Consider the following 27,171-nt stretch of genomic DNA (forward strand, 5'->3'; position numbering starts at 1 on the left):
GAGCTTTAATGTGTAGAAATTAGTTGCTGAATCCATAAGTTTAAAGAACCTCGACCTTCTTAAACCCCTTGAGTTGATTTATTCTATGTATTTTTGAGCCTGGACTAGCTGGTTGTGGGTTAAACCATGACGGTTTGCAGAGAGGTGAAAAGGTTCCTCAAGTATTTTGCTCAGCAGTGGTTAGTCACATGTGTCTGAAATATTGTTATTTCTGAAAATAGAGAGGGCTAGGTTTGTGGTTTTCTCGTCTGAGGCAGGTTCTAAAGGTCCTTTCCTTAGGTGAGTTAGAAGCTCAGAGTTGAGTACATATTGTAGGTTTCTGTTGTGAATGTGGAATATATTTTCCTCTGCATTCAGTGCCTTTAAGGCAATGCCTTGCCTTTCACCTCTAGGCAGCTATCAAGCCCCCTCTCTGTACTTCTAGAGTCAGACAGCTTGAGTTTGCATCTCACCTCTGCCATTTACCAGTTGTGTGACCCCAGAAAAGTGTTTAACCTCTCAATTACTCCACCTGGAAAACAGGGTCAATAATAGTACTTACCTCATAGATTTGGCGGGAAAATTAAATGAGCTTATGGGGCTTCCCTGGTGGCGCAGTGGTTGAGAGTCCGCCTGCCGATGCAGGGGACACGGGTTCGTGCCCCGGTCCGGGAAGATCCCACATGCCGCGGAGCGGCTGGGCCCGTGAGCCATGGCCGCTGAGCCTGCGCGTCCGGAGCCTGTGCTCCGCAACGGGAGAGGCCACAGGAGTGAGAGGCCCGCCTACTGCAAAAAAAAAAATTAAATGAGCTTAGAATGCAACATCAGTCGTGCTTATCATCATCATGATCATCATCGTTGTTGTCATCACCATCGTTAGTCTCTTTAGCTATTTTCTTTTTTTTTTTTTTTTTTTTTTTGCGGTACGCGGGCCTCTCACTGTTGTGGCCTCTCCCGCTGTGGAGCACAGGCTCCGAACACGCAGGCTCAGCGGCCATGGCTCACGGGCCCAGCCGCTCTGCAGCATGTGGGATCTTCCCGGACCGGGGCACGAACCCGTGTCCCCTGCATCGGCAGGTGGACTCCCAACCACTGCGCCACCAGGGAGGCCCCTCTTTAGCTATTTTCTAAGCTCCCCAGATTCCTTTACAACCAAACTCACCACTTGCTATTTCTATCACAGATGCCTATTTGTGTAGCATCTACCTCTTTGGGCTAGAATGCATTCTTCCCTTTCTGTTCCGCTCCTGTTCATATCCCCATGAACCCTCATCTGGATTATTCATTTACTGTGTAGCTCATATGGGGGGACAGGGTTTCTGTGCGTCAGGCCCTGGACCTGCCTGGGTGGGCTGGGAGGACAGGATTGGGTACAGGGGTGGCCTCAGCGGTGTGAAGGTCAGAGCAAAAGGGAGGTGTGGAGAGGGCTCCACGAAGGACCAGGCTGTACCACAGGGCTCCCCTGTACTTGAACTGCCTTTAGCTTTTACATGTTCCCAGTGGACGGCTCTCTGCAAAGAGTGAAGGTCTGAGAGCCAGATGGACCGAATGCCTTGTTATCAGCTTGAATGATCACCTGGAGGAAAACTTCAGAAAGTGTTTTACCCGATACCTGCTCTTTGTCCTTGTTTCTTATGTTTGGTACCCATCTCAGCTGTGGTGTGGGGGGGACCTTCATACCCTGTCCTAGGCAGAGAACTCCAATTTTGAAACCTCAGAAGATTGATACTGTGCTCCATGAAAGTGCTCGGTGCCGTATTGATGAGTGAAACCTTGGGTTGCCTTGGGAACAGAGACGTCCTTCCTGTTACTATAAAAAGGGACACAGTGGCTGCAGTCGTGAGGCAACCTACATTTTACTGATTCTTTATGGTAAAGTGCCCAAAGTGAAATGCTGTATTTTTAAAATAACTTTGATGAAATACATAATATTTCCTTTTAGTGCTGATCAAATCAAGTAAACCCACTTTTCACATGCTTATGGGATTTAACAGGAATCAGAGCTGCTCCATCCATCTCTCTTCTCCCCCTCTTCCCTGATCCCCACCTATAAGGGCAGGATAATTGTTGTAATTATATTGCCTTTGCCTCCCTTGTGGATTAGCACCGTGGTTTCACTGTGCTGCCATCCAAGAAAGAGGCACTGGGGCAGTTTGTTCCATGATGACTGTTACAAAACCCTTACCACTGCTGTTAATGCCTTTAGGCTACCTAGGGGAACAAGTTGTGCCTGTTGGTGATGTCAAACACCTGTAAGATATTTATTCTCTATTTTTGAAGAAGAATTTTAAAAATACAGTGGATATTACTATAAATTGCTATGGTTTTTAACAAACTTGCCCAAACGAGAGTCATGTTTATTCTGTATTTATCATTTTCTAGTTTTTTTCATACTACTGTGTATTGATGTGGCAGGAACCAAGCTGTATTCAGTGTAGAGGAGGTTTTTCTACTTCTTACAGGCAGCGCAGCTTACTAGAGCAGGGTTTCCCAAGCTCAGCACGACTGACATTTTGGGCTGGGTAACTCTTTAGTGTGTATGTCAGGGCAGCATCCCTGGCCTCAATGTACTAGATGCCAGTAGCATGCCTCCCCCCAATTTGTGACAACCCGGAATGTCTCTGGACATCTCCAAGTGTTTCCTGGAAGACATGATCGCCCCTGGTTGAGAACCCCTGTACTAGAGTGTAAGGATCATATAGCGTGCTGTTTTTAAAGGCAGTGGTCATGTAAGCACTGGTTTGGGGTCAGCTGTAATAGAAATGTGTGTAGTGACCTTTAAAGTGTGACAATCTGGCTAATTTTAAATGATGTGAGGGGCTTCCCTGGTGGTGCAGTGGTTGAGAATCTGCCTGCTAATGCAGGGGACACACGTTCGAGCCCTGGTCCGGGAAGATCCCACATGCCGCAGAGCAACTAAGCCCGTGCACCACAACTACTGAGCCTGCACTCTAGAGCCCATGCTCCGCAGCAAGAGAAGCCACCGCAACGAGAAACCTGTGCACCACAATGAAGAGTAGCCCCTGCTCGCCGCAACTAAAGAAAGCCCGCACGCAGCAACAAAGACCCAACAGAGCCAAAAACAAAAATAAAATAAAATAAATTAATTAAAGAAAAAAAGCTTTAAAATAATGTGAATCCAAAACTGGGTTGCTGTGATAGGCTACCATGCTTAAGTAGCAGCAGCATATTGTTATTCTTTGGTGATGGTACTTGCAGGTAAAAGACAATATGCAGGATTTGAAAATACATGTATGTTTCTATCTTCCTGCCATGAGAAAGGAGAGAAACAGTGACAGCCACAGCAGGCAAGGCAGCCATGCTCAAGACACAGCTGTAGAGCACAGAAGGGCATTTGTCGGGCGTTGTCTTGAATGGCAGGGGCCTTTTCCGTGAACAGCCCAAAGAGGAACCTGCACATAGCCGTAAACCTTGGGACTTCACCTCTGAAGGCCTTGTTGTTTTACTCGGCAAAAATCATTCCCAGAAACAAATAGCAAGATTCACGTTTTGCCTTTTCTCTTGTCAGCATCACAATCTGTAATCTTACTGTTTTCAAAATAAACTTGTCCACCAGCAGCAATAAGTAGAACTTTAAGGTTTATGTGCCTTTTGGTTTTCTAAAGAGGCATTTAGATGGGGTGAAGTGGGGTAAATTTAACTAGCAAGCTGGAAGTTCTGCAAGGCTGTTAGAAAGGCATGCCAGACTGCCCTGCACGGCGCTGAGTGAGGGCATACCTTTTGCTCTGCCCTTGAGACTTAAAAAGAATCTAGTTGAGCCAGAAAGCTGTTTCTGCCTCAAGGCCTCAAAGTGCCCTTGAAGATGGTCCTTGTTTAGGGACGCCAGATGCAGGGCCTATAGGTTGGGACGGGGCCAAGCAACCCTGCTAGGCATGCTTTTCTGGGAGAAAAGGAACAGGAGGTTCCTTTCAAAATTCAACTTTCAAAATTCTTAATATGCCTTCAAGTTGTTTGCAGTACAAAGAGTGATTTTCTAGGCTTTTCTAGGTTTTTTTCTAGCCTTTTTATTTCCCCTTTGTGTTTTGTTTCAAAACTGAGGAATCTTTTTGGAGCCACAGCCTCAAGCACCGCACTGATGCCTCTGGTTCAGTTCCGGTAGCCCTGTCAGTGGCCCCTTGTGCTGGCATAACTGGAGCCATCTCCGACGTGGGGCTGAGCCGCCCAGAGCTGAGACTGCGAATAGAGGGGTCTGCAGCGGGAGGAGGGTTCACTTGGGATGCTTGCGTTGCTCAGGAGTGGTAAAGTTCAGGTCTGGACCCTAGTGAGGTGACCGAGGAGAAGCAGGCAGCCGGGGAACAAGGGGCTGTCCTCTTAGGGGGGCCTGAAGGCTCCTGCCAACCCTGTAACAGGGAGGGTGGAGAGACCCCCAACACCTGGCACATATCAGTGTGGGAAACACTCCGGAAACAAGGACAGAATCGGGTTTTCTGGCCTCTGCCTCGCTCATGCTCAGGGGCGGAGCTCTCCTCACAGTAGGGACTCGGGATCTGATGGGCACCTGGGCCAGGAGTGGCGTGAAGATTGGCCAGAAGGGTCTCCAGTGACCCTTTGGGATCCTTTACACATCTTTTACTTTCATCATCATTAAACATACACACCACCCTGAAGAGAACACCAAATGGCAGTACTAATAATGGGAATGCTGCAGTTCATTTCTCTTTACCAGCTTTTACCTGCTGGATTCGGTCCAAAGTTTCAGAGAAGTTGTTAAGTCTCTTGTACTTTGTTGCTGAAAAAAGCAAATAAGAAGAGTGATCTTTCTTCCCCCGTGTCTGGCGCTCGTTGCAGATGTCCAAGGCCCTTCTGAGTCCCCAGTGTAAACAACCACTTCCCCTGTGGTGCGCAACCCCGGAACCCGCCTCTGCCCACCACTGAAGGACAGTCCTGGGTTAGGCTTAGGAATAGTGATGCCTGGCCTTTCCTGAGCACAGCAGGCAGCGTTCTGAGCGCACTGCGTGCGCACACACCCTCTGTCTCTGTCTCTGTCTCTCTCTCTCCCACCCTCCTCCCTCCTCCCCCCTTCCCTCCTTTCCCCCTCCGTCTCCCTCTCCATGGTGCTCCAGGATATCTGTGGGAGTGGAACCTGAGCCCGCCTGGCTCCAGAGCACTAACGCTCGCTCAGGCACTGAACCCAGCTTCTTCTCCATACTTGCTGGGGGATAGGAGGGCTTTTCAAAGGTCATTCTCTCTGCAAATTGGAGCCTTACCCCTTGATTGGAGCAGGTTAGCCTCTGGATGCTCATGCCAAAGCTCCCTGTGTCAGAGCTTCTCAATCTCTAAAGGACCCTGAGGCCAACCTCTGACGCCTGGTCCTGCGTGCCCCGTCCATGGGAGAAACCTCTACACTTGCTCTGCTGTCTGTGTTCGCACCCTTTTCGGGTGCCAGTCCCCACTTCCCTCTTTCTGGGTCATCACCCTGGACTGGATGGGTCGAGTCCACATGCCTGTGGCTACGGGTGGTTCTGTGATGATGAGACGCACACAAGGCAGGGGAGCCTGGAGGTGGAGGACAGGAGGTTGGGAGTTCGGCCCTTAGCATGGAGCCACCCAGCTACCTCACGAGCCCCGCGCTTGGCTGGGGAAGGGGCACAGAATACGCCACCCAAAATATCCTCTTTGGCATAGGGTTATTCTGAGAAACTACAGACACCAGAGAAGCTCTGAAAACAGTAAAAGTTACCGTTTTGTGAAGGAAATCTGCACTAGAAAGTGGGGGGCCTGTACGAGGAAGACAGCTATCTGAGAGACTTACCTGCATTGCAGGGCAACCTGTGTTTACCAAACACTTCCTCCTCTCACCTTCCATGAATTCCACCCCACACACACATCTTTCCTTTGTCTTTAGCTGCAGATGGTATTTAAGGCGGTGGTTCGGGCCATCTTGGAGAGTGTTACTGTTTTCCTGGGAATCTCCTATGTGTACATGACGTATATATTTAATAAACTTCTGTCTGTATTGCAGGGGGTCCCAGCCAAGAACTCAGAAGGGTAGACGGGAAATTATGTAGGTTTCATTTAACTAACAAGTCATGTTGTGAACAGAGTGTGATGTGCATATTGGGTCCTTTTGAAATTATATATATATGTGTATTAAGTTTATTGTAGAAACACAGGAGTCCAGGTAACTCCTGCTTCCCAGATGAGGAGACAGGGTGGGAGGGAAGTTCTGCATCTCGGTGCTCAGTAGATAATTAATCGAGTTGAATTTTTCTACCTGTTGGTTGTCTTCTTTTAGCTACCTTTGGCTTTGTTCACCTCACCTTCTAAGTGAATTGTCAGCCCAGCAGAGCAAGTCTTAGAATGGAAACTGGGACCTCTTAGGAAGCTGTAGGGGGTTTCCTGGGGGAATTTTGTGGGGTTCTTGGGGAGACTGAAAGGTGGAGCTTCAGATTCCGTGGCCTGGGGCCCGGGGCCCAGTGCGTGGCTGCCACAGCTTGTTTGGTCCGTGTCCTCATGTATCATCAGGAGAAGGGAGCCACCTGTGACCCCTGCTGCTGGGTGTTTTCACAGTGCCCCCCTGCCCGCTGCAACCGCAACCCTGGGAAGTAGGTAGTAATGCTCCTATTTGTAGAGGAGGAGCCCGAAGCTCTGAGATGTGAAGCGATTACTCTCCAGTTCACTTGACTGGGGCACTATTGGACAGGCCACACAGATGGAGCCTCCGAGAAGCCTCCAGCACGGAGCTTTACATGTGAATGGGGAAGTGATCCAAATGGAGACAGTTCTTCTGGTGGCTGTAGAAAGAGGCAGGCCTTTTTTGGACAACAGTAGCTGGGATCCACTGTAGGGTGGAGACAGTTAAAGGCATGAGAACGGCAGGTAACGTGACCCTGGAAGAGAACGGCTGTCAAGGCAGGGTCCAGAACCAAGGAGCTGGCTTGTTAGACCCCTTCTCTCCGAAATCACCAGGTGCTCTTGAAGAGCCCTGCAGCTCGAGCCAGTCCCTGGGCCTTTGCAGGTGACTTCCGTTCCCACGCCAGCCCTGCTGAGGTGTACCTCCTGTCTCCCATCCGATGCTGCCCTTGGACTCCAAGTCCTCTCACCCCTTCACGGAGCTGCAGTGAGGATGCGGTTACCTGGGAGATCCAGGGTTGTTCTTTGCAGCCTTGGGCACTAATGAAATACGGCAGGTCAGCCAGCACTGAATTTTTGCCTTTTCTGTGTGTCATTGCCATTGTTGTGGCGTTAAAAAACAGGTATCATACACTAAAATGCACACCTTTCAGGTGTGCCATCAGGTAAGTTTAACAAATGCATGCGTTGTCTTGGCCCAGGCTCCCCCTCATTAGCACAGTAGTCCTCCAACAGTCAGGGGCCCAGCCTGCCTGGGAGGGCTCGGGGCAAGCTGCAGACCCTGCTGATTTGAAAGCAGGATTTAAAGATCAGGGGGATCGGGGCTAATTCTGGACTGTAGCAGTAGCCGTGCTGGTGGATGGGGGGAGGATGGTGACAGTGATACTGATGAACACTAATGCTTTCTGAGAGCTTAATATGCCCTAAGCACTTGTATTTACATTTTCACCTAAGGGCCCTATCTAAACCAATGATGACGATGATGGTGATACCGTTAGCTAATATTTATTAGGCATTTAGTAGTGCAAAGAGCTTTACAGATATTCTCCTTTAAGCTTCACATTACTCTATGACACATGTACTATTATTATCCCTATTTAATCTGTGAGAAAACTGAGGCTTGGACACTTCCCCAGTGGTCACACTATTAAGTGCCTGCTAAGCAGGGATTTGACAGAATCCAGGCAGAGCTCCTTTTCTTACCACGCTCCTTTGTGCATCCCGGGAAGAACAGCTCCCAGTTTCTGGGCACCTGGATCCCTAGCTCAGTGCTCTTTCCTTCAGGTGGCCTTCCCTCTCGGTTTTGAGTTGATGACTGTCAGCTTGGGAGTCAGCCAGACTGGCCTCAAACCCAAGCACTGCTACTCAGCAGCTGTGACTTTGGACAGAGGTCTTAACCTCTGTGGGTCTCACTTTCTTCATCTGAAAAAAGGGGGTATGTCTCACCTCCTAGGATTATTGTGAACAGTAAATAACATTTGGAGAGTGTAATGCCAGGCAGGAGATAGCTGCTTAATAAATGGTACCTTTAGAAGAAAACAGGCTAGCCCATGAACATTTGTACAGTTCCCCAAACTGGGTGCAGTTGAATTTTATAACTTGGTGTGTTTTCATTTGCTCCTGGGAGTTTGAGTTGCTGTGGCAGGAGTTCCTGGGTTGGCTGATTACATGTATATGAATATAACTAGGCAATTTACTGTTGAAATGATGAAGAGCAGCGTCATCATATGCCGCCTTCACAATTAGTGTTTGTGAAATGTCATCGATGTATTCTTTTTTTAGTAAGATGTTACTTGTCCTACTAAAGACAGGATCTCATTTCTACTGAATTACCGGAAGGGGCATGTCTGCATGTGTAGACATAAATAATGGTTGGTAACTGATAACCTTTGCAGAAGATGAGAAATCAATGGCATGTATGCCTGTTTCTAGTGTAGTTTTTATAGAAAAGGAATGCTCACCGTGGTTTTAGCCTCGCAGCGTTGCATGCACTGTGTCTCATCACCCACGTTAGGAAAGGTAGTGTGTTTGGTTTTCAGGCCTGTGTGCAGGAGACCCCATTAGCAGAAGAGGGAGAGCAGTAACTAGGGACAGACAGGCTAGACTAGCTTGATTTGCTGTGCTCCTGCTGTGTGCTAGATACGGTTCAGCAGTGCCTGCCTGTGAGCTTTCATTGCATCGTCACTGTAAGAAAGGCACTACTGTTTCTCCATCTCACAGAGGAGGAGACTTAGAGCAGTTGCTATAGGACTTCGCTGTTGTGCTTTCCTTCTTCCAGTAACCCTGTGAAATTGGTGTGGATTGATGACGATTATGTGCCAGGTTCCAGGTTCCAGGGCGAGGAGGATGCGATCCGAGATCCATTATTGTTTGACCCAATGTCAGAGTGCTATACTCTTCATGATTGTTTGGACTTCACCCAATTCTGCACTTTAAAAAACAAAAACAAAAAACTGGCCATTCTCTGGGACTTCTCTGGTGGTTCAGTGGTTAAGACTGTGCTCCCAATGCACGGGGCCTGGGTTTGACCCCCGGCCCAGGAACTAGATCCCACATGCATGCTACTGCTAAGAGTTTGTATGCCACAACTAAGAAACCGGTGAGCCGCAACTAAGGAGTCCTCGAGCCGCAACTAAGGAGCCCGCCTGCCGCAACTAAGACCCAATGCAGCCAAATAAATAAATCAATAAATATTTTAAGAAAAACAACTGGCCATTCTCTTAGCTGTGCAATTGTGATTTAAGAAAATCATTCAGGAAGCATTTAAATCATTTAGTAATACTCATCACACCTACATTTTTCTGGGAAATTTAATTCAGTTAGCTGTTTTAAAGGAAACTTCTAGGAATTTAGCGTATTTTATAAAAACATAATAGCAGCTTAGATTTGTGTATATTTTTATGTAGTTCCCTATTTCTCCACTTTTCTTTTCAAGGACTTTTTGGTATCTGTATACATTTTTTTTAAGAAGATGTTGGGGGTAGGAGTTTATTAGTTAATTAATTTATTTTTGCTGTGTTGGGTCTTCGTTTCTGTGCGAGGGCTTTCTCTAGTTGTGGCAAGCGGGGGCCACTCTTCATCGCGGTGCGCGGGCCTCTCACTATCGCGGCCTCTCTTGTTGCGGAGCACAGGCTCCAGACGCTCAGGCTCAGTAGTTGTGGCTCACGGGCCTAGTTGCTCCGCGGCATGTGGGATCCTCCCAGACCAGGGCTCAAACCCGTGTCCCCTGCATTAGCAGGCAGATTCTCAACCACTGCGCCACCAGGGAAGCCCTGTATACATTTTTTTAAAATGTCTTTTGATACCTGGGTATCTATACCTTTATCCTATAGTAGTCAATGGCTTTTGAACATAAATGCTAGCTCCAGGCCTGCCTCTTTAAGAAGTATAAATTATGACATCATCCTTGAAAGAGACACATTGGAAGTAATGAATTTGATGGTGATAGGGTAATAGTGACTTTTTCTCTCCAATGAAAAGAGAACTTAAGCCAATTCAGAAGATTATAGTAGGTGAGAAATGGATTAGATCAGTGGTTCTCAAAGGATGGTCCCCGGAAGAGTAGCATCAGCATCACCTGGGAACTTATTAGAAATACAGATTTTCAGGCCCCACCCAGACCCACTGAATCAGAAGCTCTTGGGGTGGGACCCAGCAACCTTTTTTAAATAAGCCCTCCAGGGAATTCTTTGGATATGTGCTAAAGCTTGAGCATCACTGAATTCATGCTCTCTACTCTGCCCTCCACCAAAAATTCTCAGGTACGCTACTGGGAGAAATGACATCTTCCCAAACCACAAATTGCAGTTGAAGCCACCTAGTTCTGCTCTTATCAGAGACAGAAAATGGAATAAATGGCCACTGAAGGGTCTCTGTAACCTTGCAATTATCTTGGGGTTAGTTCCTGCCTAGGTATTTGTTTCTAAAATAAATATCCCAAATAAATACTAGAACGCCATGTGGTAGACAAAGAAATAGAAGTCAGTAGTCAAAAAAGAACAAAAGCAATTCAGATCTTTACTGGAGATTAGAAAAGTGTCAGAGGATTGAATTCTAACCTACTGCTCTTTGCCTATTCGTGCATGCGCGTGCGCGCGCGCACACACACACACACACACACACACACACACACACCCTTCTGAGAGTCTCTGAAACCCTTCCTGTGCTCACCTCCCAGGCAGAGTTCTCTCCAGAGGCAGCCTAACATGGCTCCAGACTCCCTTGTCCCCCAATCTCTCAGTTCCTTCTCTCATTTGCCCCCTCATGCAGCTTTTGCTCCCCTTTCCAATGTCGATGTATCAAAGCTGATTCACTTCTTGCAGTCCTGAAACCCTTTCTGCCTACATTCTTCATCTGTATAACAAAAGCCCAAGAACTGATCCACCATGTTGGATGGCAGAATGGAGGAAGCTGAGAGGATAAAGATAATTCTCTTTCCGGCGGAGGAAAAGAAGCAAACCCATCTCTCTGTCTTGAAGCAAGTAGAGGGTAGAGGATTGAATTGGACCCCTGAGAGCTCTTCCACCCGAAATTCCATGATTTGGGATTTTGAAAGTGCCAATCATGCATTAAACTTACTCTTTAGGGTTTTTTGAGCATCGTACACTGGTATGATTAAGCCCTGGTTTTAACAGTATTGAGGATTGATTTATTAATATTCCCAGAGAGTGCCTTTAATGGTTTTGAACTTCATTTTGGAGAAAAATCAGGTTTCCAGATAAGAATGTTCTTGACCTGTTAGTGCTGTGGCTTTTCATCACAGTTCACTGCATTACAGCAGTCATCCTGAAGTATGGATGGATGCCAACAGGACCTACTAGGAATTGAGATTTAGCTCCCCAGTGAAAGAAATTTAAATGGAAAGTTTAGTGACCCGATGGGATTGTAATTGGTTTTGAGATTTTAATTGAAAAATATGAGGCAGGAATATGTGACGCTTTCTGAACAAAAACAATATACCCTTATGCAAAGATGAAAAAGGTTCTAGGTTCTGTCAATTGATTTTCAGTTCCCATTTGTAGGATTGCACTTCAGTGAGATTTCAGGCTTTACCTCTTATTTTCTAACATATTTTTGCATATACCATTACGCCTGCCTGGAATTTCTACCTTCCTGCCCTTCGTTGATCTGAATCTGATCCTGCCTCCCCTCCCGCAGGAGAAGAGCAGAGTCTAGGAGAAATCACAGTGGATTAAGGGTCAGAGAGATAAGGAGAATCCGCCCACTCAATATGACAGTGGCTGGGTCCCTTGACTTTTTTGAGTCTCTGTTTCTTTAATCTCGAAGTATAACCCCCCTCCTAAAAATAATGGCCGTGAATATTTAATGAGCATTTATCACAATGGAAAGTTCTTCACATACATTATTTCATGTAATCACAATAACAGTTTATCACAACACATTATTTATTGACAAATTTTTTTCGTCCCCTGCCCCCACCTTTTTCTTCACAAGCAGCAGACTTATCAGCATTCATTTTTGCTTCCCAGTTTTACACAATATAACAAAGCTCTTGAGATTGTGTGGCAAAGACACTTTATGGGGATATAGATGATGTTTACATAGTCAAATGAACCACATGTATTTATGTTATATTCAAACTGCTGGGGCTTCCTGGTGGTGCAGTGGTTAAAAGAATCTGCCCGCCAATGCAGGGGAACCGGGTTCGAGCCCTGGTCCTGGAAGATCCCACATGCCGCAGAGCAACTAAGCCCGTGTGCCACAGCAGCTGAGCCTGAGCTCTAGAGCCCGCGAGCCACAACTACTGAGCCCACTTGCCACAACTACTGAAGCCCGTGTGCCTGGAGCCTGTGCTCCGCAACAAGAGAAGCCACCGCAATGAGAAGCCCACGCACCACGACGAAGAGTAGCCCCCGCTCGCCGCAACTAGAGAAAGCCCGCGTGCAGCAATGAAGACCCAACGCAGCCAAATAAATAAATAAATAAATAAATAAATAAATGTATTTATTTTTAAAAAGCTGCTTTCTTGGAACCAGATATATCATCTGAGTATTTGAGAGGAAAAAGTAAAACCAGTAACCTGGGAGACTCGGAAGAAGGCCACAGATGAGATTAACTAGGCTATGGATTTTAAACCCTGTTGCTGAACGCTCCCTGAGGTGGTTTTGTCTTTTTCTCTTTGAAAATTTCTTATTGCAGTATAATTCACATAACATAGCATAACATTCACCATTTTGAAGTGTGAACTTCAGTGGGTTGGGTCTTAGTACATTCTCCATGTGGTGTAACTGTCGCCACTGTTTAATACCAGAACACTGTGGTCACTACTGTGAATAATGCTGCCATGGACGTTCGTGTTCAGTTTCCTTCCATTTCTACATGTACGGACGCTTTCCAGAGGGGAACGCCTCCACCAAGCTGGGGCGAGGGAAGGGGGTGAGCTGTGGGAGAAAGGGGGGGGAAATGAAAGGTGCCACATCGTCAAGCTGACCATGGCTGTGCAGCCAAACACAGCTGGGTGCTCGGACCCACGGGCCGTGTCCAGAGAGGGCGTGTGGCTCCCTGTGGCTTGGAGCATGTCACTGGCAGAGAGAAGGGCAGACAGTTCCTCTGTTGTCGCCTTCCTGTCTCAGTCAGAGCGAATGCCACAGTGCCCTGCCCCCTCTGTCCTCTGGCTCATGTTTCCTGGCCTTGGTGGGCAGCCTCTGCAGGTCTGGCCTGGTTACTGTCCAGGTGCTGGGGTTGCTCCTTGTCACCCGCTGCTGTTGGGGCAGTGGCGGAAGCCACTCTGGGGTGTGGTGACTGCGGGAAGCACACAGGCCATCACTGGGACACTTCTGGCTGAGGCTCGGGTGGCTGGCTGAGGGCCAGGGTCGCGAGCAGGAGAGATTGAGCCAACTAGTCTGGGGCGCCATCTGGGTCCCACATGCTGAGAGATCAGAAGGTGCTGCTTGTTGGCCTGTGGTTCATCAGTGGACTGGTTTTCCGGCTCCATCGCTGTGTAACTAACCACACCAACACTCAGCGGTCTCGAATGCCACCTTCTCTCTCAGGGATCTTTGTGCTGCCTGGGCTTGGCTGGGTGGTCCTCGCCTGAGATCTCTCCTGACAGGGCAGCTGGAGGGCCACAGTGCGCACTCCGAGGCTGGCCCTTCATGCTGATGTTGGCTTGGAACTCTGCTGCACCTGATTGATGGGAGCCGTTCCCCGGGACCGCTGTGGGACTTGGCATTCTCACAGCGTGGTGATGCGTTCCGAGAGGGTGATTACCCCAAGCTAGAGTCCTATGTCCCTTGGAAGTGTAGGAAACCGAGGGTTCTGAAGTTTAAATAGTGGGTCAGGTGATACAGAGGCTGTGGGAGTGATTGTCCTTGACCTGATGCTGTCATAGGATTGTGGGAGATAAGCAAATATGTGTCTTAACACTCAGGCCTGGCACACAGTAGGTGCTCGTGACCTCCACGTTTATTGAGTACTTAGTGTGTACAGAATACTGTGTTAGGCTCTTTTTTTTTTCCCACACACGCACACTGCATTTTGTTTTTACAAGAGATAAATAAACTGACACCAAGCATTGTAAATGGTTGACCACAACAAAAGCAGCAATGATTGCAATTACCAAACACGAAACACACTCATACTATGTCATAATATTGACATTCAGTCCAGTAATCCTCCACTGTACAGCTCCTTTACTTTGCAGTGAAAATTGATTTGTATATTTTTTGCCTCTGAGTCCTTGTGGGATTTTTTTTTATTCAAACAGAAACTCAAAAAAATTATAATCATCCTCATCAGTTCACTCAGTCCCATGTAATTAATTTTTTTCATCTTGATCTTTTGTTAGCACTTTTATGAATTCATGAGTTTTCCATTAGAGTTCTGAAAATGCTTATTCATTCAGTGCAGCAGTATAGTCAGTTACCAGAAACCTGTACTTGTCAGAGTCTTTTCTGTGAATTTCTTGAAGGTGAAACCCTTTTATACGAACATTTTTGCAAAAGCGTCAGAGTACACCCAGCACTGTCTGTAAATGACAAAAGACTTAAAACTGACCACAGTTAAAGTTCTGATGAAAGTTCATAGTAATGCAATTGACAAGGAAATTTAGTTATTTCTGAGATATACATTTTAAAGTAATAAACTAGAATTATGACTTATAACATTATACCAGAACATATAAGATTTTTAGAAATTTCATGTAGTGTCTGAAACATTTATATTAACATATTTCCATACAAATAACCCAAAGAAAGTTTAGTATTAGTTGTTTTTTATTTGTTTGTTTGTTTATACTGCAGGTTCTTATTAGTCATCAATTTTATACACATCAGTGTATACATGTCAATCCCAATCGCCCAATTCAGCACACCACCATCCCCACCCCACCGCAGTTTTCCCCCCTTGGTGTTCATACGTTTGTTCTCTACATCTGTGTCTCAACTTCTGCCCTGCAAACCGGTTCATCTGTACCATTTGTCTAGGTTCCACATACATGCGTTAATATACGATATTTGTTTTCGTCTTTCTGACTTACTTCACTCTGTATGACAGTCTCTAGATCCATCCACGCCTCAACAAATGACTCAATTTCGTTCCTTTTTATGGCTGAGTAATATTGCATTGTATATACGTACCACATCTTTTTTTTTTTTTTTTTTTCGCGGTATGCAGGCCTCTCACTGTTGTGGCCTCTCCCGTTGCAGAGCACAGGCTCCGGACGCGCAGGCTTAGCGGCCATGGCTCACAGGCACAGCCGCTCCGCCGCATGTGGGATCTTCCCAGACCGGGGCACGAACCCGTGTCCCCTGCATCGGCAGGCGGACTCTCAACCACTGCGCCACCAGGGAAGCCTGTACCACATCTTCTTTATCCATTCGTCTGTCCATGGGCATTTAGGTTGCTTCCATGACCTGGCTATTGTAAATAGTGCTTCAATGAATATTGGGTTGCATGTGTCTTTTTGAATTATGGTTTTCTCTGGGTATATGCCCAGTAGTGGGATTGCTGGATCATATGGTAATTCTATTTTTAGTTTTTTAAGGAACCTCCATACTGTTCTCCATAGTGGCTGTATCCATTTACATTCCCACCAACAGTGCAAGAGGGTTCCCTTTTCTCCACACCCTCTCCAGCATTTGCTATTTGTAGATTTTCTGGTGATGCCCATTCTAACTGGTGTGAGGTGATACCTCATTGTAGTTTTGATTTGCATTTCTCTAATAATTAGTGATGTTGAGCAGCTCTTCATGTGCTTCTTGGCCATCTGTATGTCTTCTTTGGAGAAATGTCTAGTTAGGTCTTCTGCCCATTTTTGGATTGGGTTGTTTGTTCCTTTAATATTGAGCTGCATGAGCTGTTTATATATTTTGGATATTAATCCTTTGTCCGTTGATTCATTTGCAAATATTTTCTCCCATTCTGAGGGTTGTCTTTTCGTCTTGTTTATGGTTTCCTTTGCTGTGCAAAAGCTTTGAAGTTTCACTAGGTCCCGTTTGTTTACTTTTGTTTTTATTTCCATTACTCTAGGAGGTGGATCAAAAAAGACCTTGCTGTGATTTATGTCAAAGAGTGTTCTTCCTATGTTTGCCTCTAAGAGTTTTATAGTATCCGGTCTTACATTTAGGTCTTTAATCCATTTTGAGTTTATTTTTGTGTATGGTGTTAAGGAGTGTTCTAATTTCATTCTTTTACATGTAGCTGTCCAGTTTTCCCAGCACCACTTATTGAAGAGACTGTCTTTTCTCCATTGTATATCCTTGCCTCCTTTGTCATAGATTAGTTGACCATAGGTGTGTGGGTTTACCTCTGGGCTTTCTATCTTGTTCCATTGATCTCTGTTTCTGTTTTTGTGCCAGTACCATATTGTCTTGCTTACTGTAGCTTTGTAGTATAGTCTGAATTTAGGGAGTCTGATACCTCCAGCTCCATTTTTCTTTCTCAAGTTTGCTTTGGCTATTCAGGGTCTTTTGTGTCTCCATACAAATTTTAAGATTTTTTGTTCTAATTCCATAAAAAATGTCATTGGCAATTTGATAGGGATTGCATTGAATCTGTAGATTGCTTTGGGTGGTATAGTCATTTTCACAGTATTGATTCTTCCAATCCAAGAACATGGTGTATCTCTCCATCTGTTGGTATCATCTTTAATTTCTTTCATCAGTGTCTTATAGTTTTCCGCATACAGGTCCTTTGTCTCCCTAGGTAGATTTATTCCTAGGTATTTTATTCTTTTTGTTGCAGTGGTAAATGGGAGTGTTTCCTTAATTTCTCTTTCAGATTTTTCATCATTAGTGTATAGGAATGCCAGAGATTTCTGTGCATTAATTTTGTATCCTGCAACTTTACCAAATTCATTGATTAGCTCTAGTAGTTTTCTGGTGGCATCTTTAGGATTCTCTATGTATAGTATCATGTCATCTGCAAACAGTGACAGTTTTACTTCTTATTTTCCAATTTGTATTCCTTTTATTTCTTTTTCTTCTGTGATTGCCGAGGCTAGGACTTCCAAAATTATGTTGAATAATAGCGGTGAGAGTGGACATCCTTGTCTTGTTCCTGATCTTAGAGGAAATGCTTTCAGTTTTTCACATTTTAAGATAATAACTAGAATTATGACTGGTTACATTATACTAGGACATATTAATATTTTAGGACTTTCATATAATTTCTAGAACATTTTTTTTCCTGGTTGTAAAACCATTTTATTTTATTTTTTTATTTTTTATTTATTTTTATTTTTAAAAACATTTTTATTGGAGTATAATTGCTTTACAATGATGTGTTAGTTTCTGCTTTATAACAATATTTTCTTTATGCATTCATCCACTGATGGAAACTTAGGTTGTTTCCATGTCTTGGCTATTGTAAAATAATGCTACAATGAACATGGGGGTGCAGATATCTCTCTGAGACTGTGCATTTCTTGTTGGCACTTTGTATATCTTCTTTGGAGAAATGTCTGTTAGGTCTTCTGCCCATTTGTTGATTGGGTTGTTTGTTTTTTTTTTTTTTTTGATATTCAGCTGCATGAGCTGCTTGTAAAGTTTGGAGATTAATCCTTTGTCCATTGATTCGTTTGCAAATATTTTCTCCCATTCTGAGGGTTGGCTTTTCATCTTGTTTATGGTTTCGTTGGCTGTGCAAAAGCTTGGAAGTTTCACTAGGTCCCATTTGTTTATTTTTGCTTATATTTCCATTACTCTAGGAGGTGGATCAAAAAAGATCTTGCTGTGATTTATGTCAAAGAGTCTTCTTCCTATGTTTTCCTCTAAGAGTTTTATGGTGTCTGGTCTTGCATTTAGGTCTCTAATCCATTTTGAGTTTATTTTTGTGTATGGTGTTAGGGAGTGTTCTAATTTCATTCTTTTACATGTAGCTGTCCAGTTTTCCCAGCACCACTTATTGAAGAGACTGTCTTTTCTCCATTGTATATCTTTGCCTCCTTTGTCATAGATTAGTTGACCATAGGTGCGTGGGTTTATCTCTGGGCTTTCTATCTTGTTCCATTGATCTATGTTTCTGTTTTTGTGCCAGTAACATATTGTCTTGATTACTGTAGCTTTGTAGTATAGTCTGAAGTCAGGGAGTCTGATTCCTCCAGCACCGTTTCTTTCCCTCAAGACTGCTTTGGCTATTCGGGGTCTTTTGTGTCTCCATACAAATTTTAAGATGATTTGTTCTAGTTCCATAAAAAATGCCATTGGTAATTTGATAGGGATTGCATTGAATCTGTAGATTGCTTTGGGTAGTATAGTCATTCTCACAATACTGATTCTTCCAATCCAAGAACATGGTATATCTCTCCACCTGTTGGTATCATCTTTAATTTCTTTCATCACTGTCTTACAGTTTTCTGTATACAGGTCTTTTGTCTCCCTAGGTAGGTTTATTCCTAGTTATTTTCTTCTTTTTGTTGCAATGGTAAATGGGAGTGTTTCCTTAATTTCTCTTTCAGATTTTTCATCATTAGTGTATAGGAATGCAAGCGATTTCTGTGCATTAATTTTGTATCCTGCTACTTTACCAGGTTCATTGATTAACTCTAGTAGTTTTCTGGTGGCATCTTTAGGATTCTCTATGTATAGTATCGTGTCATCTGCAAACAGTGACGGTTTTACTTCTTCTTTTCCATGTGCTAGGCTATTTGAGGGCTACAAGAAGAAATGGACATTCATGGGCCCTGCCGTCGAGAGGCTAATATCCTAATTGGACTGGAAAGGGGGGCCATGAGAGAGGGCCTATAAGGGTGGAGCTTCCTGTGCTTGAGGACCATGAACTAGAGAGGGAAGGATCCCAGAGCAGTGATGGAATTTAAAGGAAAGATTCACTTCAGCTTCAGTGGGGGCGGGGCGTGTGGGGAGCTGCCTTCCTTTCTTTACCTTTGAATTTCCTGCACAGATTCAGCAAGATAATGTCTGCAAAGATGTTTTAAAATATTCGTTGTTTTTTTTAAATAAATGTATTTATTATTCATTTATTTTTTGGCTGCATTGGGTCTTCAGTCCTGCATGCAGGCTTTCTCTAGTTGCGGCGAGCGGGGGCAAATCTTCGTTGTGGTGTGTGGGCTTCTCATTGCGGTGGCTTCTCTTGTTGCAGAGCACGGGCTCTAGGCGCGTGGGCTCAGTAGTTGTGGCTCGCGGGCTCTAGAGCACAGGCTCAGTAGTTGTGGCTCACGGGCTTAGTAACTCCGCCACATGTGGGATTTTCCTGGACCAGGGCTCGAACCTGTGTCCCCTGCATTGGCAGGCGGGTTCTTAAGCACTGCGCCACCCGGGAGGTCCTCCTTGTCTTTAAGGACACTTCTGATACATGGTTAAATGCTCTCCAAATGGGGAGGTTTCCATCAGTGGGACGTAATATTCATGGCCATTCATTCAGCAAACATTTGAATACTATGTGCAAGGTGCTGCGGATTCGAGGGCAAGGAGCAGACGAACAGGCTCAGATAGTAGCATGTGGAGCAGTAACAACCATGGCAAACGCTGTGCGTGTGTGGAGTGCAGGCAGGTGGCCGACCATTCCTTCTGCAGACATGTTTTGGGACCCACTCTTTGAGTCCACACTTACCAGGGCTCTGGATATCCTGAGAGGAGCCACAGGCAGGGCCTTGCCCTGCAGAATCAGCATAGTCTAGAACAGCGGCTCTCAAGGTGTGGGCCCTGGACAACATTCTCTGGTCGCCCCCAGGCCCACTCCTTGAAACACTCTGGGAGTGCCGTCCAGCAGTCTGGGTTCACAAGCCTTCTGGGTGGTTCTGACCCACGTTCCAGTGGGAGGAGCATCAGGCTAGGAGCGTTCTCAGTCCTGCTGCTGCACGTGAGCATCACACGGGAGCCTTCAGAGCACCAGCGCCCTGGCCACACCTGAGACGACAAGGCCAGTCTCTGGGAGGGAGGCACAGGCACCTGTCATTGCTAAAACTCCCCAGGTGATTGCATTGTGTAGCCACAGTTGAGAAACAGTGGTCTCCATGCCCTTAGACAGATCATCACAGCACAAACGAGTCACCACGGAGGTGTGAATGCACCCCTGCCTGCCGGCCCATAGAAGGACAGGCACCCCAGAGGAGGGGGCTGGCAGGCATCCGACTTCCTATTTGATGAGCTCTTCATTCCCGGTTCCCTTTCTTTTGTCTGGACGTTGCAGTTGCATGGATGTGAGTTGTGATTGGGGAGGTTACTTTAAAATTCATTTAATGCAATCAATTTTTAAAAGTTGAACGCAGCTGGCTTCCCCTAAAAACTTTGTATTTCAATAATGGTTATTACATACCATGAATAATTGACTAATATCAGCTCATTAATATTCTAGTGGGAGAGTACCCCAGGCTAATAAAATTCATTTTAAAACTAGTTTTTTAAAATGTGTTGCCACAGCCCAAGGATAACGGGAAGTTACTCCAGGCAAGAGCAGTTCAGTGAAGTATGAAATTTTATGCTGTTCTGTTCACATAAAATAGTTGTTTGGCTGCTCAGTATCCCTGTTTGATTCTCATTTCCTGTAGGGATGAATTGCCCAGGAAAAGGCCTCCGTTTCAGGGGTGCGCACTACCTGAGCGCTGTTGCCCTGGGAAGCATTACTACATCAAGACTGGGCCAGGGGTGGCTCTGACGTGGGTTCCCCTTGTCCTTCTGGTAGGTAGGACACCTCTGGGAACGTGTCCCCTGTTCCCCCTTTGTCTTTGGGTCCCTCCCAGGGCTTTACACTTGGGCCAGAGTTTTAAAAATTAAATTTTCTACTTTGAGGTCATTGCAGAGAGACCCCGTGTACCCTGTACTCAGTTTCCCCCAGCGGTACTAACGTGCAGCACTGTAGTCCACTGTCACAGCTGGGGTTGCAGACGCCGGCACAGTCGTCACTGCAAGGCCCCTTCATGACGCCCTTTTGTAGCCACCACTTCCCTTCTGCCCCTCTTCCCTAACCCCTGGCGAGCACTGATCTCTTCTCCATCTGTTCTCATGGGGTTCAAGGATAAAACGGGTCTCTGGTTTAATAAAAGATAGACAGTACGTGCGCACATGTAATACAGGGTACACGGGACAAAGGACGACTGGGTACAACGCTAGGATTTTGGGCCATACAGAAAGAAGACTGCCTTGTGAACCGAATTCAGCATCAACTCTTGACTATACCATGTCTTTACAGGAGGTCTCCCGGTATTGTTAGCATTTGTGTATTAAGGTCAGTTGCCCTGGGTCCGTTCATCACAGTCTACCTTGGTCGCTCTGGCTGTGTTGCTGTAGTGGTAATAACAGGTCAGGTCCACGCCCTCTAACACGTAGGGGCTGTCTGGTTTGTGCTGTACCCCTTCTTCCTTCGGGATAAGCCCAGGGCCTCCTGGCAGGGGTCCCTGGAGGGTCATCAGGGATCACAAGGTGGAAGTTGGAGATGTAAGTTAATTATTTGGTTTCTCTTCAAATGGATGTTCTGGAAATGATTGCTTGATAGTTCTCTTTTAATCAGGAGAGGCAGATGCTGTGTGGGGGAAGGAGGCCTTACCCCAGCCTTACTCACCCAGCAAAACTCAACCCTGATTGGACTCTGAGAGTTTCCTTATTCATCTGTGTCCCAGAGCAGTTACGTGTGAAGGGAGAGAATCACAAGAGTGAGCCTGGAGGCTCCTGGTCCAGTGCTGTTCAGTACGGTAGCCACCAGCCTCATGTGGCTAGTGAGTGCTTGAAATGGGCCCAGTGTGATGGAGGAACTGAACTGTTAATTGCGTTTAATTTTGATTGTTTTAAATTTAAACAGACACACATGGCTTGTGGCTGCCATATGACAGCATAGACTCCAGGTTACCCACCTTGGGCTATTTAGGTCACTGCACCCCACTCAGTGGGGCTAAAAAAGAATGGCTTGGCCCCGCTGCCCCCAGGACCATCTGGCTACCCCCTTTCCCTACCCGGCGCCCAAACATTTCCAAACCATCAGTTTGAAGGGGAAGCAAATAATTAGCACATCTGTGCCCAGCTGGCCAGTGCCTGGCTCACAGTAGTGCCTACTTGGTACTTCTCTAATAAGCTGGACTTGCACTTCTCTCCAAATTTGCATGCACATTCCTGGGACAAGGATGGGACTTGTTCCCTGCGTACAATAGTGGGTCTCAGAAAGCCATGAAGGTTTTGTTCATGGGTGCTAAGATAGAGCTGTTAGTTTCCTCCTTTGCCAGAGAGCCGCATGGGAAAGCAGTAATTAAGAGTGTGTGTGGGTCCTGGAGTCAGGTTCTTAGGTTGGAATCTGGCGTCTCCACTTTCTGATGGTGTGGCCTTGAACAAGTTAACCTCTGTGCCTCCCTTTCTGTACCTATAAGATGAGGATCATAATAGTATCTCCGTCATCATGGGGTGATGGGGCCGAGTAAATTCAAGCAATGGACTTGGTTCGTAGATTGTAGCCTCCCGTTATGACGAAGCAGGTGATGACTAAGGAGCGTGATAATGAAGATTTTCTGGAAAGGAAATGATTTGAAGGTGTGACTCTTACAAGTGCCCACAAGGGGGCAGCCTAAAATCATGCATGTCCCTGGAACAAACAGCCTTCTGTTAGTAAAGCCTCAAGGCAACATGGCCAGTTTCAAATGTGCTTGGCCCTTTTCCCTCAGTTTTTCTTTCTTTCTTCTGTTTGAACAACACTTTCAGTGGTTCTCAGGCAGTATCTTAGATCTAGAGGGTGACAGGTCATACTTGATCTGAGGAGTTGATGTGAGTGCTGATGCCAGCATCTGTCCAGGTGGCCTAGGCTTCTCTTTGTAGCTTTTCACACAGAACAAATCCTTATTAATCAAACGCTTAAGGTAGAGACTAGAGCTTGAAAATGTTTAGAGGATCATTGAAGAGAAACCTGGTTTTGTCTCCCTGCTCCCCTTCCGCTGACCACATGGCTGCCTTTGAGCTTTGTGTGTGCACCTTGAGGCCTGTGGGGGTGGGGTGTGGCCGGAGCGGGCGACCCAGAGATGCACACCCGCCCTTGGTTCAGGAGCCCCTCCCTCCCTGCAGGGAGACTGAGAGCGCTCTGCAGCCAAGCAGAATGAAGTTAGGGTTCTGCCAGCCAGAAACTGTGGGCTCTTGAAGGTAAGTGGGGTTTAAAAAGGTGCAAGGGATGTGGGGAAAAGGGGTCAGATTGGGGGGCCCAGCATTGATGAGTTGAGAAATTGGGCCTTTAAATTCTTGATGCTGTTCATGTCATCGGTAGCGTTGTAATGATTGAGAGTTGACAAAACCCAAATGAACTTATTTAAAAAACAGAAATAGACTCACAGACATAGAAAACAAACTTATGATAACCAAAAGGGATGGGGGGAGGGATAAATTAGGAGTTTGGGATTAACAGATACATACTACTATACATAAAATAGATAAACAACAAGGACCTACTGTATAGCACAGGGAACTCTACTCAGTATCTTGTAATAACTATAATGGAAAAGAATATGGAACACTATATATATATATTTTATATATATATATATATAATATATATATATTATATATATATAATATATATATATAAAACTGGGGCTTCCCTGGTGGCGCAGTGGTTGAGACTCCGCCTGCCGATGCAGGGGACACGGGTTCGTGCCCTGGTCCGGGAAGATCCCACATGCCGCGGAGCGGCTGGGCCCGTGAGCCATGGCCGCTGAGCCTGCACGTCCGGAGCCTGTGCTCCGCAACGGGAGAGGCCACAACAGTGAGAGGCCCGAGTACCGCAAAAAGAAAAAAACAAAACAAACAAAAAAACTGAATCATTTTGCTGTACACCTGAAACTAACACAGCATTGTATATTAACTATACTTCAGTTTAAACAAAAAAGAAAAAAAAGTGTTGACTAAAAACAAACATGGGGAGTGGCACTTGTAGTCAGGTTTATTTTCCAGGACTTCTCTCTTGAGCTTTAATATGCCTGCTGCATAATCCAGGCTGCAAAATTAGATGCTCATGGGGAATCGTGACAAACCATTGTTTATCCCGTCCGTCCTCATCTGCATTCCTGCTGCCTGCACTGCGGTCCAAGCCTCAGGTCCCTCTCCTGGGCAGTGGCAGGAACATCCCTAAAAGGGGCACAGCTCACTGTGGCAGCGAGGCACACTATGAAGTCAGCTGGGACACTACCACGGAGGAGGGCCCAGGCTCTGGGAAGGTGAATCCACTTGTAGTAACACTAAAGCCGATTTCTCCAGAATGTGGTCCTTGGCCATTATATAAGTAATACTCATGAATGACCAGCTGTGACCAAGTGCAATAAATTATTTTTAATCCTAAAACTGCCATGAAGGTCATTTAATCTTTGATTCAGAAAGCATTTTAGGGTCCTGTAGAAGATGGGTGGCGATGCGGAGCTCCTGGGATGTTTCCCAGACTCGGGGGGAATTGCTATTTGTTCCATTTTATTTGTTGTGGATATTTAAGTAACAAGTAAGTAAGTCCCCTACATACGAACCTTCAAGTTGCGAACTTTCAAAGTTGTGAATGTGCGTTCCATCAGCGTCAGGTGTGAGTGCAATTGCAGCTTGCCCTCCATCTCCTATTGCTGACGATCCTTCAGCTCTACCATCTCCCACCTCCTCTCCCTCCTCCAGTCAGTAACTCTTCCTGCCTCTTCACTCGATGCCAGCCCCTGTATGCCAGCTGTTGTACCATACTGCTGTACTTTCCAAGGGACTGTACTGTAAGATTAAAAGTTTTCTTTATTTTTTGTGTTTGTTTTTTATGTATTATTTGTGTGAAAAGTATTATAAACCTGTTACAGTATGGTACTATATAGCCGATTGTGTTAGTTGGGTACCTAGGCTAACTTTGTCGGACTTACGAACAAATTGGACTTACGAACGTGCTCTCGGAACAGAACTCGTTCGTATGTAGGGGACTTACTGTAAACAGGAGTACGTTATATTCCTTCTTTGTGATTCTAAAATGCTAAGATTGACATGGGAGCAAACTTAGCGGAAACGAAATCAAACTTGAGTGTTATATTTTCTGTGTTCACCCGAGGAGCTCATACATGTCCCTCAGCAGTTGGCTGCTTCCAGAAAGTCAGATGTTCACTGTCTGTGTAATGATCGTGTCTACTTTTGTGCTTCTGCCTTCCCCTGGGAGCCGGACGGGGGGAGGCCCAGTGGGCTTTTCTGCACGTTGCCAGACCTGTCACTTATTGTGCCTTCTGACCCCTGTGAGGCCAGGAGGCCTGGGGACGGAGGACTAGGGAGAGGGTTGGTTCTCTGGGGCTGGCATTGGGCCACTACCAGCCCAGCTTGGTGGGGGAGCGTGGCAGCCGCGGCTACTGCCCCTCGGGTCTCAGGATCAGGCCGTGTGTGTGGTACGGAGCACTGCTGTTGGATGATGTGTGCGTGTGGCCAGACCCAGGGTGCAGGCCAAGGGGGGTCCCTGACACTCAGCGGACAGGGAGAGTGAAGTCTTTCATCATGTTTTCTCTCTTGTAGGCATGGATGGATTTTTAAAATCTGATGAGAGACAACGACTAGCTAAAGAAAGACGAGAAGAAAGAGAAAAATGTCTTGGTAAGTTGTGCACTTTGGCTGTTTAGGTCTAAGGGAGTGGAGATGTGATGATGTCTTTTCTCAAGACCCTTAGAAATTTGTGACTGAATGGGAAGAGAACTGGGACAGTTGCTAGGTGAACGTGGAAAACTGGGAGCAAACCTGCACTGCCACTGGCCCGTTCACAGTTGTTATATAATTCTCAGGACAGTTGATTTACTCACTGAGCGTGCGTTGAACCTCTGTTACTGGCACTGTGCTAGAGCTGTGGGTAGGATGCTGGAGAACGAGACAGTCACCGCCCCCGCCCGCTCAGGCGGCCTCTCCCCAGGGCAGCTAGAAGGGCCATCCTCGGGGTAATGGAGGAAATCGGCACCGAAGGCCATTTCTTTTTTTTTTACATCTTTATTGGAGTATAATTGCTTTACAGTGGTGTGTTAGTTTCTGCTTTATAACAAAGTGAATCAGCTATACGTATACAGATATCCCCATATCCCCTCCCTCTTGCATCTCCCTCCCTCCCACCTTCCCTGTCCCACCCCTCTAGGTGGTCACAAAGCACCGAGCTGATCTCCCTGTGCTATGCGCGAAGGCCATTTCTGTGTTAGGACAGTGAACCCATTGAGAAAGGCTGTCGTACCTCTTGCAGGCTATGGACAGATTCGTCCAACCTGTTCCCCACAGGGTGCCACGAGGTAGGTGGAGTGGCTTCCCCAGGGCACTGAGACAGATGAGGAGCTTTCGAATCCTACTCCTTGAGCGCCCCCTGCTGGTAGGCTCATACATTGCGTCCTCCAGGGAACCCTTGCCTGCCTGGCCAGGTGGAGTTAAGGCCCTTAGTAAATGTCTCAGGAAGGAGGCCGGCCGATCCTGTTTATCGTCTTCTGTTTACCCTCACCCAGCTCAGCGTCTGGTGCGTGCACAGCTAACGTGTCCCCGAGTGAAGATACCCTGATAGCTCTCATTTCTCACTCCTGCGTGTGGCCTAGCCACTGGGACGAGTCTGACTTGATGGCAATGACAGGCAGAGCTCCCACATGCAGGGGCAGTGACTGTCCACTTTCCGTGCATTGTTTCATTCGGTCTCCACAACACTGTGATGTTGCACATGCAACATCTCCACTTCACAGAGGAGGAAACTGAGGCAGAGAAATGGCATAGTTAATATGTGCAGGGTCACCCAGCTAGTGGTGGAGGCACCAGAACGCTTCATCTCAGTCACTTCAGCCTACGATCTCACCAGGCTCTTTTTTGGGGGTCACTCTTACTTCTGCGTTTTTGGTATTAATCCAAATGGTGTGGGGTGCTCTGGTAATGACACCTCTCTTCTGCCTTCCTTCCCCCAGCTGCCCGGGAGCAGCAGATCCTGGAGAAACAGAAGAGAGCCAAGCTCCAGTACGAGAAGCAAATTGAGGAGCGCTGGCGGAAGCTGGAAGAGCAGCGGCAGCGAGAGGCGCAGAAGAGGGCTGCGGTGGAGGAGAAGAGGAAGCAGAAGCTCCGGGAGGAGGAGGTGAGGGCTGGGCCCCGGCCGGCTCCGCAGTTCACGCGAGAACAGGAACAAAGAGGCAGATCCATTCAACTTAGCTGGGGAGTCTGGGCTTCCGGGACAGACATGAGGCTGGAGGACGGGCTGTGAGGGTGG

The 27,171-nt window shown here is 46.4% G+C and overlaps 1 protein-coding gene across 1 annotated transcript in view; it reads left to right on the forward strand.

Annotated features, from left to right (window-relative positions):
* The window catches only part of MAP7D2 (MAP7 domain containing 2), a 113,204-nt gene that overhangs the window by 30,930 nt on the left and 55,103 nt on the right, over window positions 1-27,171 (forward strand). Inside the window, exons 2-3 of the mRNA XM_060086872.1 lie at window positions 25,473-25,550; window positions 26,876-27,039. Of these exons, the coding sequence (XP_059942855.1) occupies window positions 25,473-25,550; window positions 26,876-27,039 (242 nt within the window). The remainder of the gene's footprint in view (window positions 1-25,472; window positions 25,551-26,875; window positions 27,040-27,171) is intronic.

This window comes from Mesoplodon densirostris, chromosome X, assembly GCF_025265405.1.
Source record: "Mesoplodon densirostris isolate mMesDen1 chromosome X, mMesDen1 primary haplotype, whole genome shotgun sequence".
Lineage (NCBI taxonomy): Eukaryota > Metazoa > Chordata > Mammalia > Artiodactyla > Ziphiidae > Mesoplodon > Mesoplodon densirostris.